The sequence below is a fragment of the Tupaia chinensis genome, unplaced genomic scaffold, assembly GCF_000334495.1.
Source record: "Tupaia chinensis unplaced genomic scaffold, TupChi_1.0 Scaffold000127_2, whole genome shotgun sequence".
Lineage (NCBI taxonomy): Eukaryota > Metazoa > Chordata > Mammalia > Scandentia > Tupaiidae > Tupaia > Tupaia belangeri.
In genome coordinates, this window is record NW_006159596.1 from 528,203 (window position 1) to 539,489 (window position 11,287).

At 48.1% G+C, this 11,287-nt stretch overlaps 1 protein-coding gene across 2 annotated transcripts in view; it reads left to right on the forward strand.

The window, feature by feature from the left end:
- Window positions 1-2,231, forward strand: part of MGST2 (microsomal glutathione S-transferase 2) — a 36,939-nt gene extending 34,708 nt beyond the window's left edge. For both annotated transcript variants that reach the window (XM_006144629.3, XM_014586320.2), the window contains 2 exons: window positions 1,453-1,534; window positions 1,988-2,231. In XM_006144629.3, coding sequence (XP_006144691.1) covers window positions 1,453-1,534; window positions 1,988-2,120 — 215 coding nt within the window. In that variant the 3' untranslated portion in view covers window positions 2,121-2,231. The remainder of the gene's footprint in view (window positions 1-1,452; window positions 1,535-1,987) is intronic.
- The last annotated feature ends 9,056 nt before the right edge of the window (window positions 2,232-11,287 follow it).

An 11,287-nucleotide genomic window follows, 5' to 3' on the forward strand; every position in this document is an offset into this window, starting at 1 on the left:
AACTGCGATCGACTACGTGGGAGTCCAGCGACATAGCCATTACGCTAACTGCTGGTTCCCTCATTTGTACTTTTAAGTGTCAGTTTGCTGATGCCGAATCATATCAAGATTTTTTTTGTGTTATTATTGGCACACTTGTTTATCTTCCTATGTGAGTTGTCTATTCAAATATTTTGTCCCACTTAAGACATTAAGTTGTTTTACTTTTATTATTGAATTGCAAGAGTTTTTTTTTTAAATATAGTCAGTCTACTTTAAGTAATTTGTTAGATACATTCATATGCTTCATTTATTTTAAAATTTTATTTACTTATTTATTTTCTGGAGAGGTTTTTGCTATAGGCCATGTGTGTGCACCAGAAAGACAGAGACAGAGAGATAGAAGCGAGAGTGTGTGCACCAGAAAGACAGAGACAGAGAGATAGAAGGTGAGAAATCACCCCCCGGGGGGATGGCCACGTCACAATCCCTTCTCCTCCATTCTCCTCTTGGGATCTTGAACATGCATGCACACGTGCCTGGCATGAGTTAAGCCACCTGGTCTGGGACTTGAACTGTGGTAGACTACATGGGAGTACAGTGATTTAGCCATTACGCCATCTACTGGCCCCTGCTTCATTTATTTTTAAAAACAATTTCATTTAAATTTTTATTTATTTATTTTTAATTTGACCAGAAAGAGAGCGAGAGAGAGAGGGAAAGTGAGAAAGCAAGCCACCAGGTCTGGGACTGTTTCAACCATGTGTCGACCATGTGGCAATTCCAACACCTTAACTACCACATCACCTGCTGGCCCCATTGTATGCTTTAATTTTTTTTACTTTTTTTTTTTTGGAGAGATTTTTGCTATAGGGCGCGTGCGCTCGCCTGACAGACAGAGAGAGACATAGGGACAGAAAGCGAGAAATCACCCCACCCCGGGGGGATGGTCACGCCGTAATCCCTTCTCCTCCATTCTCCTCTCGGGATCTTGGGCACGCACGCACACGTGCCCGGCGTGAGTTCTAAGCCACCGGGTCCGGGACGCGAACCGCGGTCAACTACGTGGGAGTCCAGCGACATAGCCATGACGCTAACTGCTGGTTCCCTGTATGCTTTATTTTTTAAACTTATTTTGTAGGAGTTTTTGCCTTAGGACATCTGCGCTTGCAAAAGAGAGAGCGAGCGAGAGCGCCAGTGAGAGGGAAAGTGAGAAATCACTCCTCAGGGGCAATGGCCGCACCACAATCCCTTTTCCATTCTTCTCCTGGAGCTTGGGCGCACACACACAGGTGCATCTTGTGAATTTCAAGCCACTGGGTCCAGGACTCAAAACTGCCAAGTGGGAGTCCAGCAATGTGATCACTTTGTCTGCTGGCCCCAGTCGTTTGCTTTGTGAGTGTCTTCTCAGTTGTCATAGTCCAGGGTCAGAGGCTGCTTTCACATTCTGCACCGTTTCTTTTCCCTCTGCAGTCTTTGCCACGTGCCTGGGTCTGGTGTACATATACGCCCGCCACCAGTACTTCTGGGGATATGCAGAAGCTCCTAAAAAAAGGTAAGGACCCAATAGTTACACAGTTATGTAAAACGGAGCAGGACGAAGTGTCCTTTCCAGTCCCTGAGAAGTACAGATAGCCCTGAGAACTGCAGTTCCAAAGGGTGATCCCAATTTTGCCCGGCCAGACACAGTTGGGCCTGAGATGAGAAAACGCGAGCACAGAACTGTGCACGGGGTGTGGTGGACCCTTAAAATCCCTGCAAAACTTTTGCACGTCTCTAGGAAGTTACCAAGGAAATAATCCCAGCCTTGATAATCCTTTGACTATTCAAGGATGCCTGACCTCTGTGGCTAGACCTTCCCTTTGATTTCTATGGCGAACTGAAAATCGCAAATGGCAAAAACATGCAGCACTTCTGCGTGTGCCGCTGAGCGCCGGCCTGCCCTGCCCTGGCACTCCCAGCTTCTGCGCTAGAGCCACTGTCATTGGCCTTCCTCTTCCTCCTGCAGGATGGCTGGTTTCCAGTTGAGCCTGAGTGCGTTGGCCTTGTTGGGTGTCCTAGGTGCCCTGGGGATCGCAAACAGCTTTCTGGACGAATATCTGGACCTCGATATTACCAAGAAAATGAGGCGGCTCTTCTGACTTTATTTTCTTCCTTTTACTTTAATGCTTGTGAAATGGCTCTCCGACAGTAATACGGTATCATGTGGTAAATTTAAAAAATATAATAAAAGTATTTTGTTTTTCTTGAAATGGCTCTGTGGAAACATGCCCTTTAGAGAATATGTTTCCTGTTTGTTAAGAACTGACCTGAGCTGGGGGCGAGTCATCCGTATCATCAGTGGCAGCTGTTGAACCCGGATTTTAGAAATGCTTGCTTTGGGCCAGCAGGTGGCGTGGTAGTTAGGGCACTGGACTCCCACATGGTTGAGCATGGTTTGAGTCCTGGACCTGACGGCTTGCTTTCTCACTCCCTCTTCCCTACCCCTGCTTTCTCTATCTCGATGACTATAGCAAGTTAAAAAATAACAAATTTTTAAAAATAATTCTGTTTTTTGGAGAGGTTTTTGCTATAGGGTGCATAAAGAGAAAGAGACATCACCCCCCACCCCAGGGGGGATGGCTACGCTGCAATCCTCTTTCCTCCATTCTCCTCTTGGGCACTCACGCACACGTACCTGGTGTGAGTTTAAGCCACTAGGTCTGGGACTCGAACCCTGGTTGACTACATGGGAGTCCAACGACATGGCCATTACGCCAACTTTTGGTCCCTAAAAAAGAATTCTTAAAGAAAGAAAACTGCTGATCTTGACTGTGTGGGATCAGGGAGCCTGATCCATGGCTGGGCTTTCTGTGGCCCACAGACATCCTCTGCCTCTGAGACAGTGCTTCTCTTTTTGTAATTAAAAAAAAAAAAATTGTAGATAACCTTTTTGGATGTTTTGTTTTATTTAATTGCCAGAGGACATGCACTTGCAAGAGAAAGAGAGGAGAGGGAAGGGGAACTCCCAGTGGGGCATGGCTACTGCACTGTCCCTCTCTCCCCTTATTTCTCTAGCCTATCAGGAGCTGAGGCACACGGGTCCAGCATATTTTTTGTTTGTTTTGTTTTTCTTTTTTCTTTTTCTTTTTTTTTTGCCATAGGGTGCATGCACTCACAGGAGAGATAAAGAGAGAGAGATGGAAAGTGAGAAATCACCCCTCCCCCAAGGGGGATAGCCATGACACAATTCTCTTCTTTTCCATCTCTCTCAGAATATTGGGCATGACCACACATATGCCTGGTGTGTTTTCCAAGCCTCCAGGTCTGGGACTTGAACCACATAGTTGGACATGTGGGATCCAGTGCCTTAACCACCATGCCACCTGCTGGCCCCAACCTAGTATGTTTTTTTTTAAGCCACTGAGGCTAGAATTTGACTATGGTTGGCCATGGGGGATCTAGCGCATTTACCAGTTGTACTATGAGGTCAGCACAACAGCTTTTCTTTCCATGGAAAATTCCAGACAGATGAGGATCAGGCAGCTGCAGGTGATTACACGTGGGGGAAGTCAGGCCAACCATGGAGTAGCCAGAGAAGAGCATCATCAACTAACCAGCATGAAACAAGTCTGCCTGTGAAAGTATATTTCATAGGGGTCCAGAAGGTGGCGTAGCAGTTGAGGTGCTGGACTACATGGCTGATCGCAGTTCAAGTCCTGGCCCCAGTGGCTTGAGGCTTGAAACTCATGTGTGAGTGTGCATGCTGAAGATCCAGAAAAGAAACTAGAGGAGAAGGGATGGGGAGGGGGTGATTTCTTGTTTTCTGTCTCTCCAATGAGCACATGGGAAAAAAATATCAGTTCAAGGGACCACCCAGGGACCAGTGACTGTAGCCCTGGACAGGGGAGGGAGGGCACTGCTCCCAGCTGTAGGGTCTGGGCTGGGTTCCTGTTAAGTCCTGTGTTACGGACTGTGGGGCGGGGTCTAGGTATGTGGGGCGTGGCCCTGGACAGGGCGTGGTCTAGGACACGTGGCGCCCAAGCTGCTGTCCTGACTCTGACGTGCAGTCTGGCGTAGTAGATGACTTTTCTTCATCTGAAAAATGGAATGCGTCTCTGTCTCTATGGCTCTCTCTGTCTGTCTGGTGAGTGCACGCGCCCTATAGCGAAAATCTCTCCCCCCCCAAAAAAATGGACTGATTCTGTCTCTTAATCATCAAAGCCCTCGAGAAATGGAATTAGCACATACAACACATTTGAACGCCAGGAAACGAGCCCTCTATCAATTTTTTTTGGAGAGGTTTTTCCTATAGGGCGCTGCCAGAAAGACAGACACAGACAGAAAGCGAGAAATCACCCCCCAGGGGGGATGGCCACACCGCAAGCCCTTCTCCTCCATTCTCCTCTCGGCATCTTGGGCACGCACGCACACGTGCCCGGCGTGAGTTTTTAAGCCACCGGGTCCGGGACTCGAACCGTAGTCGACTACATGGGAGTTCAGTGACATGGTTCTTCAACTTCAAAAGAAAATCGGGCAGCCTTGAATCTGGTGTGAGCATCTTTGAGACACTGTTGATTGGGATTTTCCCCTTTCTGGGCACAAGGGAAGCGGCGCAGGCTAAGAATAGTACCAGAAGAAATAAAGGCATGCAAGAGCTGGGGCTGGGCGACCAGCAGATGGCGTAATGGCTATGTCGCTGGACTTCCATGCAGTCGACCGCAGTTCGACTGCTGGGCCAGCAGATGGCGCAGTGGTTGCCTAGCTGCACTCCCAGGTGGTCCAGCGCGGTATGAGTCCTGGACCTGGTGGCTTGAAAATCACACTGGGCACCGTGTGTGTGCTGCCCAGTATTCTAGGAAGGAAATGGAGGAGAAGGAAGCGGCGTGGCCATCTCTCTGGGAGTTGATTTCTCCCTTCCCCTCTCACTGTCTCTCTCTGGCCAGTGCATGTGCACCTAAGGCAGAAACCTCTTAAAAACACATGCGGCACTTCCAGAATAGGGGAGAAGACAGAGCAACCTCTTGCGTCTCAAAGAGCAGTGACTATCCCAAAGTACACTGAGGATGTAATGGCCTGGGATGAGGGCCATCTGGACACTGGCCAGGTCCCCTCACGCTTCGGCTGTTTGGACAAGGATCCTTTCAATAGGAGATCGTGGTAGCAAAGCAGTGAGGACCTCAGACCTGACCACCCTGTTCTGGTCTGCCACTTGCTCCTGCCTCAGTTGTAAGATGGCATTAATGCCCACTCTCAGATGCTGTGATCCTGTGGTCACTTATGATGGGGACCTGGGACATTATCTATTTTTCCTTTTTGCTATAGGGCATGCACACTTGCCAGAGAGACAGAGAGAAAATGAGAAATTCCCCCCCCCCCACCCCACCGTGGGGGGGATGGCCACACCATAATCCCTTCTCCTCTATTCTCTTGGAATTTTAAGCATGCACATACTGGCGCCTGGCTTGAGTTTTAAGCTGCCAGCTCTGGGACTTCAACCTCAGCCATGTGGAAGTCCAGCGCCTTAACCACTGTGCCATCTGCTGGCGCCCAGATTAATTGTTTTATGTTGAAGACAATGAAGGTAGAGAGTACACATTTTTGAACCCTAAAGTATAATTACTACATAGTTCATTTGAAAATAGGAAAAAAAAAACTTTCTGAATCTTACATGTGCATATTTTTGTCGTTTTATTGAGAGAGAAACAGAGACAGAGACGGAGAGAGGGAATGACGGTCACCTTCAACAAAGTTTCATGCTGGAATTCTGCCACCAGCTTTTCCCAGCCAGGCTGGGAAATGGGCCTGCATTACACCTGGTAAGAGTGGGTCCACCTGGAACCGAACCCTGATCTTCTCTCTGACTTCCAGCACTGAAGAGCCCTGTGCTTCCGTCATACCCCCTGTAGCTGAGCCCCCTTGAGAGCTTTTAAATAATTTCTACTTAGCACTAAGTTGGTTCTGAGCCATGTAAACCCTCTCTCCCCCATGGGCACTATTTGGCCAAACAACACACAGAAATAGGAAAATCGGCCACGATGAAGCAGGCTGGTAAAGCTTCGTATCTTTAAACGTTTGAACCACAGAATTTGTTTCCTTTGTACTAATTCCGCTGTCACCAGGCAACTTCTTGATTATTTGAATTCCTCTTAGATCTAGTTTACAGGGAGCAAGCGAGCTGGCCGGAGAGATGGGGGTTTCTGATCTGTTTGACAGTTACGTCTTTTTTTTTTTTTTTTCCCTATGTTAGTAAATAGAGCAGTTTTATTTTTAGAACTCAGATTCACTGCCTTAAAAAGTCGATGTTAGGAAAAAAGGTATGTGTGTGTGGGGAACAAACGTTTATTAAGAGAGTCTTTTTTTTTTTTTTTTTTTGAGAGGTTTTTGCTATAGGGTGCGTGCGCTCGCCAGACAGACAGAGAGAGACAGAGAGACAGAAAGCAGGAAATCACCCCCTGGGGGGATGGCCACGCCGCAATCCCTTCTCCTCCATTCTCCTCTCGGGATCTTGGGCACACATGCACACGCACCCAGCGTGAGTTTAAGCCACTGGGTCCGGGACTCGAACCGCGGTCAACTACGTGGGAGTCCAGCGACATAGCCATTATGCTAACTACTGGTCCCTATTAAGAGAGTCTTAAGAGGCATGAAAACGAATGGGAATGTGAGATCGTTCGTGGAATCCCGGTTAGAGAAAAACAGCTATGGTAGACAGTGGTGAGACAGTGAGGACAATCTGAATAGGACATGAGAATTAGATATCATTAAAGAATTCATGTTAATAGTATTAGGCTGGTAAGCAAATTGCGGCTGGGAAAAGGAATGGCCTAATTCTTTGCAGCCGCACGGTGAAGCAGTGAGGGGCGACGTAGGTGGGTGTGTAACTCTGAAACAATTCTGCAAAACACACATGAGGCATTGATGGCCCAGTGCTCCGATGATTAAATAAAGCATGTCGCTACTCATTGCACTTCATCTTTCTGCTTTCCTGATTGCTCGAAAATGTTCATAATAAAAAGTTGAAAAACTCTAGCGAAGTGAGGGGCCTGCCGTTGGCCCCGACTTCGGGGTTGTGGTGTGAACAAGTGCTCCCTCACTTTCTCTCTCTGATGAGCACACACACACTCCCTGGCAAATTAAGAAAAAACAGAAAGAAAGAAAAGGAAAAAAAGAAAGGTAACCAGAGGGGCCAGCAGGTGGTGTGGACTCCCACCTTGCTGACCACGGTTCCAGTTTTGGACCCAGTGGCTTGAAAATTACACTGGTGCATGTGTGTGTGCCCAAAACATGAGAGGAGAAGGGAGGAGAAGCAACTGCGGCCAGATGCCCGGGGGTGAATTATCTCTGTCCCTCTCTCTGTCTCTCCCTCTCTCTGTCTCTCTCTGACAAGTGCACATGCTCTATCGGAAAAAAAAAAAAAAGAGAGAGAGATAACTAGTTACACCAGGAGAGAGTTCCTCCTGCTTCTCGGTCATTCTTCTTCCCCTACTTCTGCAGGGTCAGAAGTGGGTGGAGTGTGACCAAAATAGTCATTAACAACCAAAAATATCAGGTCCTTTTCTTTGCTTCCTTGCCAACAACGGGCGCAGGCAGCAACAGCTCATTTCTGTGTCTGAATGAGGTTAGTTTGGGGACAGCACTCTGTCTGGCCAGGACAGACTCCTGGGTAGGTGCTCACTCTCTCCTCTTTCCTCCCATCACTTGTCACTACACCAGGATTTTTTTTTTTTTTTTGAGAGATTTCTTTTTAAAGAATTATTTTATGTAACTTTATTTATTTATCTATTTTCCACTTTGACCAGAGGGACGGAGCGAGAAAGAGAAAGAGAGAGAGAGAGAGAGAAAGCAAGCTACCGGGTCTGGGACTTGACCCATGGTTAGCCATGTAGGAATCCAGTGTTCTTAACCACCTTGCCACCTGCCGGCCCTGAGAGAGAGTTTTTGCTATAGGGCACATGTGCTTGCCAGAGAGACACATAGAGATAGAGAGACAAGACAAAAAGCGAGAAATCATCCCCTGGGGAGGATGGCCACATCTCAATCCCTTCTCCTCCATTCTCTTTCTGGGATTTTGGGTGTCAACACACACATGCCTGGTGTGAGTTTCAAGCCACCGGGTCCAGGACTCAAACTGTGGTCAGCCACATGGGAATCTAGTGTCTTAACCACTACACCATCTGCTGGCCCCACCATACTAGGATTTTAATAAGGCCAGTAGAAGTACATAGAAAGTTTCTTGGAGAGCCCATGGCCTGGAGGTGAGCTGGATCCCACATAGCAAACCACACAGTTCCAGTCCTGGACCCAGTGGCTTGAAAAACACACTGGGTGTGTGTGCATGCATACCCACAGTCCCCAAAGGAGGGAGAGATGGAGGAGAAGAGATTTCAGCGTGATTATTTCCCATGGGGAGCTTTTCTTGCTTTCTCTGTCTCACTCCAGCAAGTGCACAAATTAAAAAAAAAAAAAAAAGAAAGAAAAGAAAAAAAAGAGTGACCAGCAGATGGTGTAGCTGTTACATTGCTGGACTCCCACATGGCCAACTGCAGTTCAAGTCCCAGACCCAGTGGCTTCAAAATCATGCTGGGTGTATGTACGCATATGCCCAAGATCTTAGGAAGAGAATAGAGAAGGGATTGTGGTGTGACCATCCCCGATGGAGGGGGTGATTTCTTTCTTTTTTTTTTTTTGAGAGGTTTTTGCTATAGGGCGCGTGCGCTCGCCAGACAGACAGAGAGAGACATAGAGACAGAAAGTGAGAAATCACCCTCCAGGGGGAATGGTCATGCCGCAATCCCTTCTCCTCCATTCTCCTCTCGGGATCTTGGGCACGCACGCACACGCGCCCGGCGTGAGTTTTAAGCCAACGGATCCGGGACACGAACTGCGGTCGACTACGTGGGAGTCCAGCGACATAGCCATTACGCTAACTGCTGGTTCCCAAGGGGGTGATTTCTCACTTTCCCTCTCACTGTCCCTGTCGCTCTCACTCCCCAGCACTTGCATGCACCCTAAGGCAAAAAATCTGCTAAAAGAGAGAGAGAGAGAGCGGGAGAGAGATCTTTTTAAAAGATATCTTTTTAAAGGAGAAAGGTATTTCAGTCACCCATTGCCAAACTTTAGTATAAATGTTTAAAAATGTGGTTTTAATTCATTGTGTTTAGGAGGAGCAAGCGATGCTCCACAGAGCTTCACGAGTTCTCCCAGTCATCCGCCCTCACCCCCACCGCCGGCCCTCCCTCCGCCCCGGAATCAGTTGTTCCCTATCCCACGTTATCTTGTAGGGGATTAACCCCCACCAGAGGGGCAAAGCCCAGTGTCACACTGATCTCTCCATGGGGTTACCTGCCAACTCGATCCCCATGGGTAAGATGGGCATCTTCTCCCGTGGTCAAATCCATTCTTCCTCTTGGCTTGTGTAGACGAAAACTTACCTTGGCTTTGGGACTCTTTTTGATGATGATTTTACTCTGTGGCCTATTTTTCTGCCTAACCCAGTTCTGAAGCATGTTGTTTTGCTGTGATGGGGCGTCTTAGGTCAGGTCTTCTGGAAGTGGAGAGGCAGATTTGCATGCTCATGATTTGTTAAGGAAGGGCTCTCGGGAGGAGGAAAGGAAAGGACGAGGAGGCAGGAAACCAGCAGAGGAAGGAAGAAAGCCAAGCAAGGGTGTGTGTGTGTGGATGGGAGGAGGGGGTGGGCAGGGGCGCTCTGGAGCACAAGCATCTGTCCAGACAGGTCCCCTGGGCTTTCTCACTCCTGCACCTGTCAGCTTCCGTCATTGGAGGGGTATGAGTTTCACGCACCTTCAACTCTGCGGGTGGGTGTGGACAAGGCCGGGCTGTGACGCTGAGACGTGGTGTGATGGGGACTGGCATGCATGGGGAAGGGGGGAAGGGGGTGTTTACTGTCTGGAGCACAAGCATCTGTCCAGACAGGTCCCCTGGGCTTTCTCACTCCTGCACCTGTCAGCTTCCGTCATTGGAGGGGTATGAGTTTCACGCACCTTCAACTCTGCGGGTGGGTGTGGACAAGGCCGGGCTGTGACGCTGAGACGTGGTGTGATGGGGACTGGCATGCATGGGGAAGGGGGGAAGGGGGTGTTTACTGACCATGTCCAGGACAGAGGGGAAGGGACTGTGACACCCCCTTGGTTGTCGGTTTTTTTTTTTTTGCTATAGGGCACGTGTGCTCACCAGACAGACAGAGACAGACATAGAGACAGAAAGCGAGAAATCACCCCCCAGGGGGGATGGCCACGCCGCAATCCCTTCTCCTCCATTTTCCTCTCAGGATTTTGGGCACACATGCACCCAGCATGAGTTTAAGTCACCGGGTCCAGGACGTGAACCATGGTCGACTACATGGGAGTCCAGTGACATAGCCATTACGCCATCTGTTGGTCCCCTGAGCTGTTGTATTGAGCATAAATCTGAAAATCAATTTTCCAAGGTCTCCAAAGGAGCTCGTTGGAGATTGAATGGCTATGATTCTGAACGAACGAATGGATCTCGGTAGGTTTCTTGCAGAATGAATTTCCTTCCTACGCTTTGCGACATCCCTGAGTGCAGTGACAAATCCAGTGAGTTTTAGTTGTGTGGTGGGATAAAAAAGACTGAGGATGCTTGATCCTACTCTAAATGTTTAAATAACCATATCAATAATTTGAGAAAAGAACAGCAGTTAATCAATTAAAACCCAGGAATACGGGCCAAAAGGTGGAGTGGTGGTGAAGGCGCTGGATTCCCGTGTGGCTGATCATGCTCAAGTCCCAGACCTGGCAGCCTGAAACTCACTCCAGGTGTGTGTACATGCATGCCCCAAATCCTGAGGGGCGAATGGAAGAGGAGGGATTGCGGCGTGGCCAACCCCCCTGGGAGTACTTTCGCACGTTCCCTCTTTCTGTCTCTCTTATCATTCTCAGCGGAGCACATGTGCCCTATGGCAAAAACCAAACCAAAACCAAAACAACCCAGGAATACTACATGTGCTTAATTCAGGCTGCGGATCCTCAAATAAACTCTACTTTGGATGGCTTCATATAATGATCTTTTATTTTTGTTTCATTTTGTTTTTCTTTAAAAGTGGTAGGTCAACATCACTCCATTTCTATATTCCAGAGTCCTGTACATTTCTGAAAAGGAAATAAGCAATGCTCAATGTACAAAGTAAAAACAGAAAGCTAGAAAAGTCGGAAGAAAACGGAGCAGGTTCCCATCGGTTGTACCGTACAAATCAGTAATTGAATGGCGTCTGAAGTGTGATACCACTGCTGTGCGGATGAGTTAAGGAATGAAATAAAAATACTCTATTTTAAACAAACAGTATATA